This window comes from Acipenser ruthenus, chromosome 5, assembly GCF_902713425.1.
Source record: "Acipenser ruthenus chromosome 5, fAciRut3.2 maternal haplotype, whole genome shotgun sequence".
Lineage (NCBI taxonomy): Eukaryota > Metazoa > Chordata > Actinopteri > Acipenseriformes > Acipenseridae > Acipenser > Acipenser ruthenus.
This window is the reverse complement of record NC_081193.1, coordinates 79,413,612-79,435,499: the sequence shown is the minus strand read 5'-3', so window position 1 is coordinate 79,435,499 and position 21,888 is coordinate 79,413,612. Positions and strand designations below refer to the sequence as shown.

The 21,888-nt window shown below is 37.5% G+C and overlaps 1 protein-coding gene across 2 annotated transcripts in view; it reads right to left on the bottom strand.

Annotated features, from left to right (window-relative positions):
• Window positions 1-21,888, bottom strand: part of LOC117402762 (PC3-like endoprotease variant B) — a 299,818-nt gene that overhangs the window by 91,628 nt on the left and 186,302 nt on the right. For both annotated transcript variants that reach the window (XM_034004201.3, XM_034004200.3), the window contains exons 9-12: window positions 20,604-20,692; window positions 19,185-19,357; window positions 18,661-18,882; window positions 17,890-17,993 (exon numbers count right to left, since the gene is read on the bottom strand). In XM_034004201.3, the coding sequence (XP_033860092.2) occupies window positions 17,890-17,993; window positions 18,661-18,882; window positions 19,185-19,357; window positions 20,604-20,692 (588 nt within the window). The remainder of the gene's footprint in view (window positions 1-17,889; window positions 17,994-18,660; window positions 18,883-19,184; window positions 19,358-20,603; window positions 20,693-21,888) is intronic.

The following is a 21,888-nucleotide window of genomic DNA, read 5'->3' as shown; positions in this document are numbered from 1 at the left end:
GTAAGCAATAGAATACAGAGCTCAATGAAACTTGCTCCAAGTACCCTGTGGTCACGCTCTCTCCCCCTCCTCCCAAGACACCACCAAACTCCCCACAGTTCCGCAGCCATGTCACGAAGGTCTTTCAGTAAAGCTACAGTTGCATTAGCTGCGCAGTACACAATATAATTCAAACTAATTATTTTTACTGTATTAATTCTACACTAATAACATTAATAAAATAATCTCAACCGTGTAAATATTGTAACCTGGCCAAAACAATAGAAAATACATTCTAACATTACAATGACATCAGTAATAAAATAAACTTAATAAATGAGATGGATGCAGTAACTGTATCAATTAAATACGTGATTAAAACCAAGATTAACTCAGATTCTTTTCTTAAATCTCAAGATTAATCACGATACATTTTGTAATTGCTTGACAGCCTAGTAATAATTTATAAAATGTTTCTGTAAGTAATAATTAACTACATTCCAAACGTCCAATCTACTCAAAATCGCCCTATTAAGAACCATGCTGTTTCACCTCACAATCACATTTATAACCACTACTATGCAGTTAATAACAGAAAGAATATCCTCTGGTGTTTAGATCCCCAAGTCCATCCTCCTGTTTTTCATTGCAAACTTGTCCAGTACTATTGGTCTCGGGTTTACAACAGCCGTTTAAAGCATGATTCGCACAAGACTAAAAAATAACTAATTTCATTGTACCTTCTTTTCCAAAGGCCAATAACCAAGTATTTCCATACATATCTTCAAATACACCATTAAAAGCATTGATTTATGTTTTGTATTTTCTGTTTATGTTTTATGTTTTGCACGCGCTTTCTCCAATCAAAGGAGTCGAAGGCTAAATCTGGTGTAAAAATGACAGGACTCTGCCCAATCACAACTAGTTATGGTTTTGACTGACTTTTTTTTTTTTAAAAATGTGCTGCTGAGTCGGGCGCGAAGAAAACAACTCACGGGTTAGAGGTTAGCTTACATTGGTTGGGACGGGGGTTTATAGTGTTGCTGACATTTTTTTTTCTCCCATGTCGTTGAATAATGCATTTCGAGGGGTAGGGGTAGGGTAGGGTAGGGTAAGGGGTAGGGGTAGGGGTAGGGGTCGGGGGGGGGGGGGGGGGGTTCAAACCCCTAAAACAACCCCCTTAGCTACGCCACTAGTTTGAGCATAGCAACAACAAAGATGTCAATGTACTGAATTATTAAAATCACGTGTTCTGCTGAGTCTTAATGGCTTACTGCCCTTACAGTGTTGTCAGTGAATTCGCTGGTTCCCGAAGTCTGTATGGCCAAAGGTATCATATGTGGTAGCTAGAAAACACTCCACAGAGACTGTGAGAACCAGCAAGGCAGTACGCTGAACAAGATGAAGCATAAATGTATTTAAGTATGAATATCAACTGTTTAAATTACACTTTCCTACATAAAGAGATTATAAGTGCAAAATGTATTTTCCCTGCCCGGGATGAAAATTGAAAGTGCTGAGCCTGGGATAAAAAAGCAACCAGGGAAATCCCCCACCCCACTGTTAAACTGCACCCTGATTGCACCTATTGTTCTCTGAAAATTAGTCAATGTCATTGAACAAAACGCAACAGTGCTACCTGAGATTAATCCATACCATGACTTAACATTTCTGCATGAATGCTGATATAATTAGCTGAACATTTTCATGGCTCTGTATCACTCAAGTGTGCTGATCCTTGCTGAACCCACCTCTGCCTTTTAATTTAACAAACAAGCCAGTAAAAAAAAAATCAAGCAGATTGTCTGTGTTTCTGCTTTACTTGGTTTCTTAAGTGATGTGAATGATAGATCCCCAAAGTAGGCACAAGCCATACAGACTTGGATCAGGTATTTCAGACAAATGGTAAAATAATGGCCTGGCACATACAAGATAATTGTACGCACATGAAAAAGTTGCAATATCTACATTATGTAGCACACAAATAATTTCACTTTGAGTGAAATGTTGCATAAGATTCATGTTTAATTCACTACAGTCGGCGCTGCTTAATCAGGACATCTCAGCAGAAGTAAAAAATATCCCTCAAATGTTAAATGCATCATTTGAAATAGTCAATTGTGCGCTGTTTCTTTACCTTTCACCAGGCGAGACAACTGCGATGTTGAAATGCCAAATTTATTTGCCACAGCAGCAGCTCCTTCAACAGTTCCAGCAGCTCCTTCAACAGTTCAAACTTCTGAGCCAGAGGCAAATCAACTCGTTTTCGCTTCTCAACCATGATGACAGGCAAGGCGAGGCAAAAACTACTGGTTGACGCAATTACGCAAGTCACAGCGTAAACATGTACTCACTGCACTGCTCTGAAAAGCGATCTCCATTCATCATTTGAAAATCCCAATTAAACGAAGTAACGTCCCAATTAAACGACATAAATAGCATAAAAACCGTCTCCCAGGGTTGTATCCCGATTATCAGGATTATCAGGATCCCGATTAGGAGGCGCTGACTGTATTTAAGAACATAAGAACGTTTACAAACGAGAGGAGGCTATTCGGCCCATCTTGCTCGTTTGGTTGTTAGTAGCTTAGTGATCCCAGAATCTCATCAACCAGCTTCTTGTAGGATCCCAGGGTGTCAGCTTCAACAACATTACTGGGGAGTTGGTTCCAGACCCTCACAATTCTCTGTGTAAAAAAGTGCCTCCTATTTTCTGTTCTGAATGCCCCTTTATCTAATCTCCATTTGGTCCTTGTTTCTTTTTTCAGGTCGAAAAAGTCCCCTGGGTCGACATTGTCAATACCTTTTATAATCATGGGGTAATGGTAATTTATGACTAAGTAACTTACTTTGGTCACTTATGTTGAGTACATTTCTGCAATTAAAGTTCAGAAACTAAAGCAAATCATATTCTGTGTAGGTTTAATAAGTATCATAACTCAATAGTGTAAGAAATACAAAAAAAAGAAGGTTCAAATTGTCAGAAATTGTAAAAATGATAACAATTTGTACATTTACTCAAATTCCACTTACCAAGTTGTGTAAACGTATGAATAAACTATATTATCCACACATATTAAACAGCCAACAGTGCTACATTTAGAAATACTGATTTTTTTCTAACTTGACTTTTTTTTTTTTTAATTATACAAAAAATCTCCTTTATGATATGTTTTGTTTCTTCAGCAAGAAAAAGTACAACCCACAATTTCCTCACTTTTTAGCTGCAGTAGCACACAAGCTTATATTACGATGTTGTTTTTTTTTTTAATATCTGTACAAAATACAGTATGAATAATGGTGATCTGACAATGGGAATTGTTATGAAAAAATAAAGCTATATTGAATGCACAAGAGATTGTTTAACAATTAATTTTATACCAAATTAAATCTCTGCAGTGCCTCCCTGTACATATTTAAACAGTGCTTGGGTAACCTTGTCTAGAAGATTCTAAGGAATTAGAGTACATAAAATACCAGCCAAAAAATGATGTCTTTGTGACACCAATATGACAAACAATAATGACTTTCCACAGTCTTAGAACTGTAGTCAGCATGAAAAAAACAGTTATATTGGCAGAAAGGCAAGAATCCTTGAGTGGTACAAATTAAAAGATCATTTGTTAGCAATCATGGCGCATAATGCTGTGTGTGCCAAATGGAGGCAATTAAGATTGAATGGGCCCCCGCAGCTACAGGGGTTAATAAGGGATGCATTCTTAAAAGATTTTACATTAATTATGAAGATATTCATGCCCTAACAGAAACAGTGACCAGTCTGGCAAATCTTAGAGAACAGAGTGCAGATTAGGTGCTATAATTAAGAGGTAATGGCTGTGGTGGTTTAAGTTTTGAAATATAAAGAGGCTGACAATATATGTAATGTGGGTTAACAAATGTTTAAAGCAATTGGAAGTTATTAATATTACTTTCATATTCAATTTTAGTGATATGTATAAGAAGACTTTGCTCCATAAAGTCATCTCATTTGAATATTTAAAACCTTTATTACGGTGACAAATTAGTTTGCAGGGTATGGTGCACAATTGCAAGGGAAGGCCCTGGTTATTAGGAGGGCTGCACAGCTTCAGAACAAAGGAGCATGGAGTACAAAACCATTTAATACGAACAATTTGTACATTTATTAAACAATTAGGTATGCTACAGTCTATTTTAAATATGCAATACACATTTTTGTTGTTGTACTGATCTGCAGATTTGATTAACCTACTGTATAATCCCTGGATTATATACTGTATAATCTCAGGATTATATACTATATAATCCCAGGATAGGTCACAGATGGGTTATTTAGAGCATTTTACAGCACAGGAAAACCACTCGATGTAAAATGCTCCCATATCTGTCTGTGGTTGGGGAGAGACTACTGACAGATGTTAATAAAGGTTTATAATATGACAGCCGGTGTAATGAAGTTAAAATGTGACAATATGGCAATGGGTACATTTCACGGAAATCGTGAAATCTGTGGTAATGGTGAAAAAAATACAGCCTTAACTATAGTAAATGCATAGTAAAACCTTGAGAAAAGCATGGGAAAACTGCTAAATTAATGTGCACATTTTCCGTGGTAAACCTTTATAAAGGAAATGCTGCTTGTTTGTACATACTCTAGAAATTATCATAAATGTAATTGGCATTTTACATGCTAGGGATCTGTGTAATTGTTTGAGGTTTTTGTAGCATCTCACCTGTATTAAAAACAGTGCAGGACATTTGCAGCAGACAAACATATATATTTTTCAAAATGAACACAAAAAATTGCTGTTGAGTCCACTTGTACCAGAAAGTTAAAAGAAATAAAAAGTACTGTATGCAGTCCATAAAATTACCTGGTGGCTACATTTCAGACAACTGATATGCAGGGATTGAGGAACACAATTATAAACACCAGCCAAAACAAAAGTGATCACTTTTAAAACAAATCAGTAATTTGTACTGCCTTGGTTATGGAATCACCTGCTAACTGAGCCCCTGTTATCAGCCCACCATCAACGCCCTTTTGATCTACTGTCTTGCTCGGAGTGACTGAAACTGGCAGGGAGATGTAGCTTTCCCCTTTACAGAATACATGTCAGAGATGCCATGTGTACGAAATCAAAACCAGTCCATGTACACAAAAGTGTGTGCTATATAGCGCATGTGTTTCTATTTGTTCTGGGTTTTTTTTCCCTATTCCCTGTACAGGGATTAAAAGCAGGCATTTCTGCACATGATCGGAGATTTCAACCATTCAGAGACTTAAAGAGAGGGGTTTTGTCTTTATAATCTATTATCCAGGTAGCTTGGTCATCCATCATTCTTTTGAGTGTAAGGACGAAGCTCCTCACCTCAGGCAGCTCACGGCTTTAAAGATATCCGCTCAAAGCCAAGCAAATAGAATCGCTTTGAGAACAGGGTTCTAAAGTGTTCATTAATTGACATGGACTGTGCATTAATTACAAAGAAGAGAGCATGCTATATAAATCAGACATGCATCTGGCATTTACATTTAATCTTGAATCATGATTTTTAAGCAACAGCATTGGGTTGCAATTGGTCATTTTGAGCACAATAAAAAAAAAATAGCTGTATGTGGGAGAAATGTGTTGTTGTAATTGAATGTACTTTATAAAATGACATTTCAAATCTTAAACTATAACACTTGAGATGCTGTGATGTTAATTAAGTTTGTCTTTTCCCTTCCTTCCCCCATAACATTCTCTAGATCTACTTCAAAGACCTAGATATTAGTAACAGAGGGTCATTGTGGCAGCACGGGTGTGGGGAATAGTGGGTGGCAGGGAGGGAGTTAAATTCCTCCCTGCAAAAATACGTGATTTCACAGATATCTTGGTGGTGACGTCAGACCAGGATGTAAACAGACGCTGCACATATTTATTGCAAAATAAATGGTTTTAAACTAAACAACACAAAACAAAAGGCTTGATGGCCAAAACAAACAAGTACCGTGCTGGTCAAAATCCAGCACGAGTAGCAATTACACTTTATATTTTCTCAGTTCTTGCTTGTCTCGTTCCTCCTCAGAACACCCGACCCTGTTCCCTGCCACAGGTGATCACGGGTGTTAGTGGAGGTAGTGATTTTGAAGGCAGTGTGGTAGTTTTAGTGTGTTTTGTTGTTTTGTGTGAACTATGTATATAAATGTGGGTAAGCGCTTAACTGCAACGTTTCTGGTCTCCTTGCCTACGCACCGCATCACAGCCATAAAGATTTAAATTGGGGAATAGTTGAGATTAACTTGCTGTGCTGACCTGCCAGTGTGGTCTAAACAAACAAAGCTGATTTTTATCTGTTTATTAAGAATGTCTGTCCGAAAGACCAATATACAATTTTCTTCCTATAAAAGGGATAAGAAGTGTGACACCTGGTGGAAACGAGGTGCCATGACTTTTTCCCATGAAATTAGTTGTTACCATGGAATATTGAACCTTTAAGGTGAATATAAATTACTAATTTTCTTATTCTAATAGTGAATTGAAAAACAAACCTTTACGAGGGTATAATATTAACTTGTTTAACAATCTCAGGGTTTTAGATTTAATAAAACTAGGAGATTGAAACATAACATATAAGTAACACGTAACTGATAAATTGGTTTTAGAATCATTTTAAGAACTAATCTTGCGGACGCAAGTTTAATAGTTGTTTAAGTATGTTTTCTCAATAAAATTGAAATGTTTATTGTGTTTTAATGAAGTGAAAATAATTCTTAATTACTGTATAATGTGTTTAACAGTAATTTACTTAGGAATAAAGTTTGGGTGCCAGGAAAGTATATATAAACTTCCCAATAAAAAAAAAAAAAAAACACACAACTCGTTACTCGGACCTTGTAGCAAAACTAAGTTTCTACCTACGCGACCCTACAATATAAAAATTACAACTTAACAAAGAATAGGGTTTTAAATAAACACCAATTAACATTTATTCCATAACCAGTACTGTCACTTATTTTTTTGACACTACACAAAACACACATTTAAGAGCATTCTTCCTCGACACCTTTAGTACTCAATTAGTTTCCAATTACTGATAACATATCTATTAAGAAACATACAATTGTATATTTCTCAATTTACATGGTCTCCGCATTATCCTAAGCATAGCATAAGCAATTAAACTGAATAGCCAATACGAGAATGAAACTGACATTTTTATCCTTCTATGATCAATATAACTAAAGTTAGAATAAAATGAAGTTTTGTTCTATAAATGTTAATGTTTTCCTGTTCTCTCTCTCCCAATGCTATATTTTAAGCAAAACAAGCATGAACTCATCTTCTTGGACACTCAACTTGCCACGAAGTAACCAGTGAGCCTTCGCTTATAATGGGGACCCATTCAAGCGTCGTACGTACCTTCGTCCTGAAGAAGACTCCACTACATCCTGCAACTCTACGTGTTACGAGAACAACTGCATTCCAACTTTGTTTTTCAACAACGACCACATCTCCAGAATAAGTATTACATTTCAAAGACTTTAAGATTCAAATACAATACTTTGTTTGTATAGGAAATATCTACATGCAAACCAGAAGTAAAAACTTTTAATACAACGTAACACTTTGCTAAGATTAAAAATGCAAACAATTATACTTTGATGAACAACTGAAGCAAGACACACCTTTAACTGAACTGATGATATTGTGTGCATTTGAAAAAAACAAATGCGAACATCAGAACCACTTAAACATTGATTGAGTTTATCTACAAGTTTGAAATAACTCTGGATTACAACGTAATACTACATGCAATTGAAACTGCTTCCGAACTGAACTTGCTGAAATAAAAATGCAGTCTTCATTCCAACACAACAGACGCCGCTTAACATAATGTGCACGAATCCTGCGTGCATGTGTACTCAACCATACTGAAGCCTGCTTGCTTATGAAAATATGTGTTTAAATGTTTTATTCCTGCTTGTGTCTATACTTATAATTCTGGTACCATGATTTCTAACTCCTATATTCTTCTTACTTTTGTGAGCCTTAATAAACATAATAATATGTGTTGAGTTTCTTTTTGCCTGTTATGAGTACTAAAGTAAGCATTTATGATTGATTTGAGATCCTTATATATATATATATATATTAACTTTCAGGGCTGTATTCTGATCACAACACAAATGCCAGTGCGAACGGCGCTTGCCCCCGATTCTATGGTGCATAAATGGAGAGAAGACGTATAGATGTCTTGCGCCGTTATATAGCGCCTGCCATATATGGTATCAATTGTGGTATTAATTGTCGCCAAAATGATTCTGAAGGCACAATGCAGTACCAAATAGACAATTGAGCTGCGTTTCACGCTGAAACCAGGTTTATTTAATGATGCAATCAGGAACTTTAACAATTGAACACACTATAAAAAGCAAAGTAGTCCTAAGTAGCAAATGAGTGCGTTTGGACTGACACAGAAAGAGGAAATCAAAAAAGAAAAGAAAAAAAATAACCTAAAGACAAAAAAAATGACAAAACGTAAGAAACTAAACAATATTATTTGTAAATTAATAATAAATAAATATATTTATTTTTTATTTAATTTATTTTTTAATTTAAAAAATATCCTCTTTTGCAGATACAATGGAGTACTACAGAGTGCTCATGAATGAAAGACAGAACAACATAATTACACGTGTGTGCAAACTATCCCGGTTCAGTTCATCCTTGCAAACTCACAGCTGACAGCTTTGTCTGAGCAGGATGACAGTCTGAACGGCTGGTTGATAGGTGACCATGGATACCTACTTAAACAGTGGCTCATGGCACCGATTTCACATCCCATTACTCTTGCTGAACACAGGTATAACAGAGCCATCACCCATGCTCGAATTGTCATTGAGCGCACATTTGAAATACTGGAAATGCGTTTCAGATGTGCTGATCGCTCAGGTGGAACACTACAGTACAGTCCTCTGGAGGTGTGTAATATGTTTGTGTATTGCACAATATTGCTTTACTGTAGATAATGAATGTTATATTGATACTCCAGAGGATACAACCTCAGAGGGAACATGATGAATCAGCTGCTGCTACTGGTAGACAGGTCAGGGAGGCTGTAATATGTGACTATTTTACTCAGTAGTAAGTATTTTACCCTTTACATGTAGTAATGTCAATGCCATGGAATAATGTACCTTGTATCTCTCGCACTTGTTTCAATGTGTCTTGTAGGATTTTCGAATACTTTTGTTTTATGATATAACCGCGTATAATCATGGATGAGATGCTTGCAATTACTACAATGTCATCCATTGAGAGGAAGGGTATATCAGGTATGTAATATATTATTTTCATTAATGTATCACAAAAGAAACAATGTAGTTAGGCTAAATTGGTTTATTGAAACAAAAAGTATGGTACATACAGCGTGTGGACCTAGTCAGCACATACAAGGACAGGCCATTGGGAGAGAATACATAAACCACACACAGAACCAAAAAAAAAAAAAAAAAAAAAGAAAAGTGGTAAACACACATAAAGCAATAATGTAGGGCACAACTAATAGCCAGGACCAGAAGAAGTGGACAAATGAATGTTAAAAAAATATTAATATAGCAATCCCCTGTGTCGTGAAGTGTGGTTTACATATTCTCTTGGCGAGTGACCTACTACTTGCTGTTCTGGCTTGGTGTTACTGCCGCTCGACACGATCGTCACTTCTACTTGTGCCTGGCCCTGATTGGATAGCAGATTCCCCAACCTACTCAGCATTGATTGGCTGGGCGCTGTCACTGCACCACTAAACGCGATTGCACTGGGTTTTTAATTCCATCAGAATCACACTTTTGGAGAAGCCACTCCCTGCGGGGCAGACGTGATTGACTTTAACCACTGCTTTTGCGGTTGCACTCACAGGGCCCACAATGTTAGTTTATTGACTGGTTAACCTCTCTTGATATTGAAACTGAAAAGCATATTTTTAGAACTTAGCCTCACATTTCTTTTCTATTTTGTTCATAGTTCTTATGATATATGGAATTATGAATATAATTTTATAAGAAACATGTAATATGTGACGGACTGAAACCCTATTTGTATATATAAATATTAATCTCATAATGGAGGTGCCGTCCTGTTTATTAAGAAATTAATATAAACTAATATGTCTGTATATACCAACATAGTGGGGGGTGGCCTAGGATATTGAGGTATCAATGTTAAATCTTATATCTTCATAAATATGCACACCATGTAGCAGAAATCCAAACCCAGGCAGACACACAGTGCTTGCATAAGACTTCTGTCCAAAAACAATAGGATGAATTATTCATTTCATTAGAATAACACTTCTACCACTACTACTAGTAATGATATCAATAATGGTAATATGTTACATTAAACATGTGATTACACTGTAATCGCAGGTGTGGTTACATAGTAATTACATTGTAAATACTGAACCGCATGTGTAAATTCAGTGTAGATGAAATAAAAGTAGCAACTAAATATATATATATATATATATATATATATATATATATATATATATATATACATATATATATATATATTTCATTTTGTAATTAATCTTGTAATTACTGCGTTAATACATTGCTACATAATGTAAAGTGCTAACACAAAATTAATAATAATAATAATAATAATAATAATAATAATAATAATAATAATAATAATAATAATAATACGCTTAAATACTTACTAAATGCATGTCCAGTAACTAGCTTTACTTCAGTTATTTACATATGCATGTGCTCCCTTGTCAATAAAAAGCCTATTAGACACAAATTCTATACTTTGTCCTGCATGAAGAAATATGCTGATTTTCTGAAGGCTTGGTACCAATATGATATTTACATCTGATCAGCTGAAACCGTTGAGACAATTATTCTCAATTGACATTCGTCCAGAAGATCAAAATAACAAATAGGATCTAATTCTGTGTCAGCAGTCACACAAGCCATGCCTCTATTTATAATGAAATGCCACTTTCGCATGTGAGTGATGATATGAGCTCAACCCGGAGCACCAGTGCATCAATCATTTGAAATGAACAGCTGCAGTTTACCTGTAAAAACAGTGATCAGAGAGGCAGGAACATCATGCAGCCTCACCTTTCTCCTCAGGAATACACTGTAGAGGCATGCCAGTTGTGTCACTGGTTTAGGAATGAGACAGAAGTTATTTTAAATGGAATCTGCCACGGCAAAATCTATGAGACACTTTGGGGAGAATAATATACACTGACCAAAATAAAAAAAACAAAATGTATAAATTAAACAGTAAGGTTAAAAATTCTTCTTGCCTGCAAAGTACACACATTGATCTGGTCAGGAGATGTGTCAGGTGATCCACAAGACACATATAAGTTGGGTACAATTATTTAGCAATACTAATGGGAAAGCAGAAGGGCTCTTTCACTGGTTGTAAATGTTTTGGCCAGGTTGCAATTCAGAATGTTCAGATTATTTTATTAATGTTATTAGTTGTTAGAATTAATACAGCAAAAAAGATGAGTTGGTACTCTGTTTTGTACTGCGCAGCTAATGCTACTGTAGCTTTAACTGGAAGGCCTTACGCACTGTGACGTGGCTGCTAAACTGTTTTGAGTTAGGTTGTGTCTTGGAACTAGGGAGAGAGATCGTTACCACAGGGTACTCTGAGCAACTGTCTTTCAGTTATGTATAATAATGCTGTAACCAAAAGCAACAAACAAGAGAACATTCAAAGAGGAGGTTAAATGTCTAAGAGATACAAATGGCAAATTCATAGACGAAGAAAAAAATAGCAAATATGTAAAATTATTACTTTTCACAAGTTTTTACAAAGGAGAGTACGGACAACATGACCCACATGTCGACCTGTTCCTATCCAGTTTTAAATAACTTTAGCATAACAGAGGCAGAAGTGTTAAAGGGACTAGGAGCTCTTAAAATGTGGCAGCAGTGTGGAGTTGTGGTTAGGGCTCTGGGTTCTTGACCGGAGGGTCGTGGGTTCAATCCCAGGTGGGGGACACTGCTGCTGTACCCTTGAGCAAGGTACTTTACATAGATTGCTCCAGTAAAAACCCAATTGTATAAATGGGTGATTGTATGTAAAAACAATGTGATATCTTGTAACAATTGTAAGTAGCCCTGGATAAGGGCGTCTGCTAAGAACTAAATAATAATAATAATAATAATAATAAAGGATGTCTTCCCCGAATGGTCTAGACGTGGTACTGGAGGCTCTCACTAAGGCCCCGTTTGAGCCCAGAGATACCATAGAGCTGAACTATCTCTGTATGAAGACAGCCTTTCTGTTAGCTATCACCTCCGCTAAGCGGGTCAGTGAACTGTCAGTGCACAGTTCCTGTATGTGTATTTGGGACAATGGAAACAGGGTGTCATTGTGTACAAACCCTGCTTTCTTCCTCAAGGTGATTACAGCTTTTCACTTAAATCAGTCAGTCCTCTGCCTGGTTCAAGCATTGAGATGGTATGTGGATAGAATAGGAGCACTGCGTCAGTCTGACCAGCTCTTCTGTCACAGTGAACGGACCCGAGGTCAAGCCCTCTCTAAACAGCGACTGTCCCATTGGATTGTGGACACGGTTTCAACCCCACCTGGGAGGGTGGCCGCGCACTCTACCAGAGGTGTGGCTACGTCATGGGCCCTCTTTAGAGGTGCCTTGTTGACCGATATTTGAATTGCGGCTAGCTGGGCTACTCCGCATACATTTACCAGGTTCTACCGACAAAGTCGTAGATCCCTCTATGCCTTCGATAGGCACCAGGGTCCTTGAGGTTGCACGCTCACACCACCAACACTAGATGGCGGTAGAGAGATGTCCCTCAGATGCTGTCCGCTCATTCTCCCTCACGACGGCTCTGGTATACGTTCCCAAAATTATGGTTTGGCGGACATCTTCGAATTGAAAGGGAACGATAGGTTACGGATGTAACCCCGGTTCCCTGAATGACTGCCAATTTTCCGAGGTAGCATCACTCGCATTCGCGGGTTCAATGCAAAAGAGACAGAGATTTCCGTGCAGTGACAATTTATTGCCTCGGGAGGCGGGACCGAGGACGTCACTCCATGGAGGGGCCTATCGGCAGCTTTGATATAAAATGCTCAGCAAATACATGACAAGCAGGCATATCCCAAAAGTATGGTTTGGCGGTCATTTTCTCTTTCAGGGAACCAGGGTTACATAACCTCTCATTATTTGGGAAAGGGTTACAGAAAAGTATGCTGAAAGGACAGACAACGTTTTTGGCGATTCAAATTCAGACCTGAAAATTACAGTTTTTTGACCTGCACCCAAACAGCAAACCGTAAAAACGTTCACATTCCAACCCGAATCCGACCTGACTTTTGCGGGTCACCCCCGGGTACCCGACCCGATGCAGGACTCTAGCATAAGGCCCCTGTTTTTTGATTGAGGACGTTAAAAACCACAATGTTTAAGCAACTGCAATAAAAAAAATAACATCATAAAAGGGAATAGGACAGTAAAAAAAAAAAAAAAAAGTTAAAAATGTAATTTAAAGTTACTTCCTCTTTAATTAAAAATTATTCTTTGGTATTCTTGGAAATAACTGAAAGAGAACAGCTGTCAAGCAGTCATTTCAGCAATGAAGAACACAGCTTGTCGTGTAAGATTGCTGACATGTGTCAGTTTTACTCCAGTACATTAAAACCTGAGATTTACAGTTGTGCAAGTATGTAAAGTCAGACTCTTCAGTGTTGACAGTTCCTGTGAAACAGTCATTAAAATGCCTCTGGCTGACTCCTCAGCAGATACCCCGAGGTGAAGTTGAGAGGGCCGAGAAAATGAAAGGAAATTGAACGTGTTAGCACACAAAAGATGTGTATTGTTTGAAGAACTGGCCTTGCAAATCTAATTCCCATAAAAGTGTTTGCTGTCTGTGCAGTTATATCATGGAGCCCCTTTTATACTCTTAGGGATTTGTATTAATAGAGGAAGAAGTTCAGCACTGCATATGGAATCAGCCATCTTATGGTTTTAACATTAATGGCTGGTTTTGCAGGCACTTATTAGAAGTAATCTTAGACTACCTAATATTAACACAGTGTAGTGAAACCAGTTTCAACCATTAACTTCAATTTCATACTGAAATAGGATTTGTTGTTTGTGGTCCTCCACAGCCTTCTGAGCTCTCTACTTTTCCAGATAGTGCACCAGTTTGTTTGTTTTCATTCTCAAAAGATTTGGATTTAAGGACAAACAATTCCTCCCCCCGTTAAAATATTTTTGGCAGATGGTTGTATTGTAAAAAAGTTGTTTACAGCTCAGAAATCAAAAACTTTTTTTGAAAAAGGGATTACCTTTCTTTCCATTTTTTGTTTTTTTAAAACTGATAACATTTTACTGGAAACCCCTTCACTCCTAATTCATAGAGTAATAGCCAGTAACAGTTGGTGCTTGGTCAACACAATAAAAAGATACTATAACGACCCTGGCGATGGCATCCTACTGAACCATTGTTTGTCTTGTTTTGTCATGTCTTGCTTAGTGTTACGTGTATTGTGAGGGTATGGGGCATGCTGTTAGTAAGGGATTGTGTGTGTGTGTGTGTGTGTGTGTGTGTGTGTGCGTGTGTGTGTGCGTGTGAGAGAGAGATTGTCGCCTGCTGCCTAGGGATGCACCATTTGGAATCATTCTTTGCTACTCTCCAGAAATGGCAGGAGCTGGAGGGTCGTGGGAAATGGATCCGACTGGTTGATCCGGGTGGTGGGCGGGGCCTCCCGTGGTTATAAAGAGGGAGAGCAAGTCAACGCAGAGAGAACGCGTGCAGACTTCGACTTGATTGGTTGCTGTGAGACTGTGAAACAATAAGAACCAGAGAGTGAGTCTGTGGAGTGGGAGAGAGAGAAACTGAGCATGTTTGAGAGACAAGAAGATACCAGAGAGCGAGGGAGAGTGACTAGACGATCGAGAAGTTGTTAATATTAGGAGTTTATTATTTTGGCGTGAACCCCAGCCCAAACAAGGATTTGTTGTTCCACCAGTTGATCAAACAAAAATAAACTGGTCAGATTTTGGAATTCCACCTAGTCTCCCTGAGTCTTGTTTCACCCCAAAAGAAGAAGAAACGTTACAAAATCATTCGGCATTAACAAGGTTAGGCAGCAGGTCTGTGCTAGGTTAGCCTATGTATTAAATCTGTCTAACGCAGCACCTGACAAGTGGGTGTATGTACAGTATTAATGAGTGTTTTGACTCCAAATTAGATTTTAATTAGATTCACTTTGATGCACAGGAGAGAGGTGGGGCACCTATAAATGTATTATAAAATTGGGTATGTTTAATACTATCCTGATTGGTCAAAACAGGTCATATGGGGGTGTTGATATTACAACAAATCACCATGGGTCGGCACTTCTTTTTAAAAAAGGCCAAATCACTGGTAGATATCCATACATCACTAGAATTTTGAAAAAAATAAAAATAAAGGCAGACATACTGGAATTTATTGCAATAAACACGACGAGATTTATGTAAATGTTGACCTTTTGGGAAACCGAAGTGTACAAACTCGCCATTCTGATCGTATTGCTGCTTCTCCCTGAACTATCCAATTCTGAAAAGAAATATTTTAAAATATATATCTTAAACTTTTTAAAAAATATTTTGATCGCTATTAAAGGAGACTTTGGTGGTTAAATGTATGCTTTGTTGCCGCTGCCCCTGTCTCTGTACGTTCTTCTCTGGTCGGTTGCATCTCCTGCCCTGCCTGCTGCCACAGGTCCCACCCCCTGCACAGCTGTGTGGTCTGATGGATGCAGAGTATTTAAATTAATCTTGACAATTCCTGCAGTACCTTTCTCTCCAGATAAATGTGTCCGGGTACAATGGTATCATCTCTTCTGCTGTGCCTGGCATTGTTTTAAATTGTTTCTTAACACTGGCCCAGTAATTCTCCATGTTGTCCAGCCGTAAACTGCAAAGTCAGTTTGATAAGTAACCGGGTATTCAATGAAAATAACGTCTCATACTGTGAAGTGGTAGCACAAATCAGGTCTGGATACCCCACTACCCCGGAAAACAAAGGACAATTTAAAATAAAATTAAAACTAATTAAAAAAAACTCCTCGTGACTTGCAACGGATCCGGTGCGTGGTGATATTAGAGTATATCGCACACCTTGTCGTGCCTTATTGCTTACGTAACCTATGCGAATTAACAAATGACAAACAGGACAGTTATTATTCCTCTCGAACAGTTAATAAGAAAAAATATTAATGCAACATGTACACACACAAAGAAATTACAGCAGCTGTTTAACATTACATTCTCACTGTCCTGCAATAGTCACATTTCATTTATGCATTTATAAAAGTATATACTGTATAGTATCAATATGCGTTTAATTTTTGTATGTATTAACGCACAAACACTACAGCAATAAAATACATTATCGATTATTATTATTATTATTATTATTATTATTATTATAGAATTGTTTTATTTACTCATCAGTAATCTACTGGGACATTCATATTTTTAGCTTGCTTAAGCGCTGGCCCTTGTCTTCTATCCATTATCTTCGGTACTAAATAAAGGCCATTGCTAAGATGCACTGGATAGAAAAAGGTAAGTGAGAAAGTAAGCCTAAGAAGACCAGACAATGTCATATTCTAAGTGTCAGGAACCAAAGCTGAACACAGCTCATGGCCCTACTATTTTTAACACCTCTGCTCTTGATATGAAAAGTGTGTATAATTGTGATATTCCGGAGCTCCACTGGCACACACGCACGCGGACATCTCTTGCTGGGGCGTCCATCATTTCTTGCCAGTCTCGTCTATTAACAAGCACTATCATCCCATCTCAGGGTGACAGCTGCAACACTTACTCCACCGCAATAAACAGCTAAATGAGGCGCACAGCAATTTCACATGTCACCAGGGCCCCCAGCACGACTGGCTGCACAGCTTGATGCATAAATTCATAACGCTGTTGCATATGATGGAGTATGCCTGGCTGAGAGGTGATGGATAGCATGGTGGCTAAAAATGGCCATCACCTTGACTCTGTCAGGACATTTTTCTCCAACCAGTCCCATTAATTTCACTGTGTACAGAGCAATTCCTCCAGCAACACATGCTTTTTTATTACTGTTTATTTAACACACAGATGTACTATTAAGGCGCTTAGTGACAGTAAAAATCTACTAAGCCCAACTTGATGTTTATAGAATTAAATCAACATATGAAATATGATGCTGCTGTTTGCACCATAACACTGCTTTGAATTCATTTCAGTGATTGTTTCTAACAAAGTTAAACCGATCACTGTCATAAAAAAAGAAACTTTGCATTTTTATTCCATTAAATATCTGCGTGACAAGAGCATGTAGCTCATTTGCAAACAAGCATGCGCCACTGAGTCTTTCATAAAAATGGTGGAATGGAAACTCAGTAATATTAATACAATATTTTGATAATGCAGCAAATTAAATTACACAACACCCATTTTTATCTGATTCCTAGCCTATATGATATGTGTGCATTATTATTACTATTGTTCCCCAGAATAGTTCCTTAACATTTTTTAAAGAAAAGTTTATTTTTGATTCCCAAAACAAGCATAAGGTATACATATATATATAGACAGACAGTTCAATGAGACGTTTCTTTGTTAAAGCCTAACACTGTACATGTTATAATATCAATTCATGTACAGTGTTGGCAGCAAATATTACAGTATGTCTGGGAGGCTGTTTTTAGATTGAAGAGAATGCATACTTGTGGGTTCTCTCTGTTTAATGGATTGATAAGAAGAATGTTTTTATTGTAGTTTTGATACAAGAAAGCAAAGTTTCTGCATTATTCCAAATGTAGCAAATCGAAACAAAACATGAACTTGTATTTCTCTCTCCCCTAATTCTATGCACAGTACATTCAAGACAGCACCTACTTTGCTTCCAAAACTAGGGCAAGAATCCCGGAGGCCATGGGCGCCGCACTGGATGTCCCTGTGAAGTGTGTAACACAGCCCTCATCTACATTAGTAGTAGTCACCTGCACAAGACAAATAGAAAGACACACAGAATTAATGAGGCAAACTCATAGGATGCAACAGGCATTAATCTCTATCATGCAATGAAATGGATGCCAATGGAAGTATTTGAATGAAAATATAAGTAGGGAAAAGCCCTAGGCAATTAATAATTGATATAGTTGTCATCATTAGTTCCTCAGATATGAAAACAAGTAGAGCTGCTTTAATTTCTATTTTCTACTAATATTTGTAGAAAATAGAAATTAGTAGTACAGCCCAATACAAGTTAAAGGGATATCTACATTCACTTAATATTTAATTTATTTTCTGTTATTTATATCCTGTTATTTGTGAAATTATCTATCGTTGTTTTTGCTTACAACATTATTTGCCATGCTTACTAACTATTCCAGCAACAACAACAAAAAAAAAATGAAATGCTTCTCAAAAGAATCCTTCAGTGAGTTGGGGAAGCACATCAGTGTTGCACAGGCTTCAGTGCATAATGCCTTACCTATGGGCTGCAGTGCACAGTGCAACACTAATATACTTCCCCACCTTACTGTACTTAAAAAAAAAAAAAAAAAAACCTTGAGGAGACATTTTAGCAGCATTTTTTGTTGGAACGTAAGCTTGACAAAAACATCTAAGCAGAAAGTACAATAGAGAACAGTAGATTGAACTTACTAAGGGAAGACCTTCTCCACCTCCATAGATAGCTCCAGTGAGCGTGACAGCCATGACTGCTGGGCAGGGCTCCCCAAAGAAGGCCGGGAGACCATAATGGGTAATGGCTCCAATAGCAATAGTATAGATACTATTGACATAACCATCTGCTCCACAGTGATCATTCATCATCCCTCCATTGCCAGAAGCCCAGACAAAGATGCTGCCTTTTCCCTTCCGACCCTGCAGGTGGAAATGGAGGAGGCTATTAAACAGTTGGTTTCATGGTACAGTATTGTATCCCATTGAACACTCAAATTCTGATTTATTTAAGACACAAAAAAATATTTATGGACATTTAAAGTTAACTTCTACCTTATCCACCAAAAGATGATTCTGTATGTTCCTTCACATGATAGATAGATAGATAGATAGATAGATAGATAGATAGATAGCTATTGGCTGATTGACTTTAAATTAAGCTTTTAATAGACCACCATAATGAAATTCTGTGAAGACACACTTTATTAGTGCATAAAAAATACCTTCTCTGAGCCCATTCGTAGTGCTTTGGCAGTGAGTTTTCCAGGGCCAGCCATCTTCTTTCCATTGTCCTTAGGTCCCCAGCAGCAGGTGTAAATATCAATGAAGTGATTGTTGTAAGTGAGAGATGTAGCTTCCATTGAATCAGTCACAGCGCCGTCCAACAAGCGGATTCCTTAATACAACAAATTGTGTTGGATGTCGAAATGTGAGGCATTTACAAACCCAAAAGTTTTATTAAAGACACATCGGGAATTTATACAATTGTGAACTAATTTGGGTGTGCATAAGTGATTAGTTTTAGTAGTATAGTTCATTTCACAGAGGCTTATCTTGGAAAATGCAACTGACTGATGATCTATTCTAACAACAGCTGTGACAGTAACAAACACAAGATAGGTGTAGGAGTCTATTTTGGACAACAGGTGCAGTGAAGTATATGGAGACCAGTCATCCATTAGCTATTGCATTTTCACAACATTTGCACAAGATGCACAGCAGCTCCACATAAGACCAAAGACATGACACCATCTACCAGAAACTGCTTCAGCACTACCAAGGTGAAGAGCTGGTTGTGGATTCATGCAGCGAAAAAGACTCCTGGATCATCTTCAACTCCATGAGTACCTACACACCACTAAGGCGGGCTCATACAGTTCCAGCTTTCTGTGTTGATGTTGCTTTCTTGTCTTTGAATGGCGCATGGGGCAGAGTCCGACACTGTTTTTTTTAGCTTGACTAGGGTTTCACTAATTGGCATCGTCGTTGTAGAAAGAAGGTATTTATATTAACTATCCATAAAATTAGTCTAAGGACATTTTTAAATCGAAGATTTTCTAGGAGCAGTCGTACATTTGTTTCAGTTTGGTTTGGTAATGAGAAAGGTATTCCAGGAGCCTCCTAAAGGAAAGACTTTTGTGTGCTGGCTGATTTGACGTGATCTGTGTATGTGTTGAAGCGCTGTAGATGGCCCTGGAAAAGGAGATGTCTCAATACTGATGTGTCCATATCTCCAGGAGCCACAGATGTTCCTTGAGTATTTACTATATCACCGGACAGATCAGCAACCTGCGGTTGAAGGGGAGGGGTTCTATTGCAATAAGTCAGCTTGCCAAACCTGGCTTTATAGTTTCATCCCTTACACCAAGTGTTCTATCATTCTCTCAAGCAAGATGCTCTAACATGTCTGAAATACTGCAGGCATTCCAAACAATTTTAAGCGCATCAGAAATTGGTTAATTCTAAGAATGTCCAGACTAAAATTGGTTAATGCTAGAATTATCCTGCAAATTCTACTAGCTAATTCAAGAATTAACTGTACGAATCTATAAATATAAATCTGAATATGTTTGTTCCCACTGTACAGTGCATACACAGAACAAAAACAGTTAAGATATTCACATACAAATTCTACTACTTACCACCAATTTTGGAGTGGAAGGCAATACCCACACCACAAAACGAATTGTTTGCTTCCATTGCAATTTCACCAGCACACCTGGTTCCATGTCTATGTGAGAAACAATATTACTTACAGGAGTGGAACACACTTTCTCTTTCACTTTAAATACCAGCATAGTACACAAGAAAAACACTCACACTGTTAATCTGTCACAAAGGTTTTTGTTTTTATCTTTGAGTATGCTTATCATGCAGAATTTATCATATCCCAAATGATACAGTTTTTACAAAACTTGTGTTATACAGAACAACATTTTCATGAATATCATACCCATTTAATAAATAAAAAGAATCTTGGCCCACCAAATTAATATGATGTATCCACACCGTATTTCTTGATATGAAGATACATTTCTATACTTTTCACTGGTGTGACTAAAAATGTAGGTGCTATACAACACCTAAAGTAGTTGTATTCAGTCAACAGAACCTAATGCAATGTGGCTACATTTAAACATCTACCTATTTTGTGGAGACAGAAGCCGGACTGAGATGCTCAGAGAGAAAGACTAGAAAGCCACAAGTGGAGGAGCAGAGGAAGGAGAATTATGCTGCAATAAATAAAAAAAAGAATAGTTTATATGCTTTGCCCACCATTGTTTTAGTATAGGAGAGAAAGGACCACAGAACAAGAAATGATGATCAAGGTTGGTTTCTTCACCCAGCCACCAGTGTTACATTATTAGCATGAATGCAGCATACTGTAAGTATTACTGTGCAGTATATTTCAAGATATAGGGATGACAATGGTATAGGTTCACTTTGTATAATTTTCTGTTTCAGTCATCATATCTTGGTGAGTTTTTTAAACTCAAAAGTGTAAAGCATCCCTGTGGCCTCAGTAGAGTTCTAAGAATCCTGTCTAACCTCCAAGTACGTCTGATACACCAGTGTAACCATGAACCTATTCCCCTGCAACACTCCTTGTGAATGTAAGAAACACAATGTAAGAAACTGTATTTCAACACTATATATTCATTTAATGGTTTGATTTATTATTTTAAAGTTTTTTTTTCCTCGTTAGATTTAGATTTTTTATTTGTATTATTGTTATTGTCTACCTCTTTAACCCTTTGCGGTCCTATGTCGGACCAGGTCTGACATTACAATTTTCCCTTTCCGGTCTGATCAAAAAGATGTAAAACACAGGTCTCTAGTCGTTTTTTCTCCGGAAAAAGCTGAGAAAACCATTCAATGGCCGAGTGAGATCGATAGGAGCCGAGAGAAGATGAAAAAAAAGGGTTG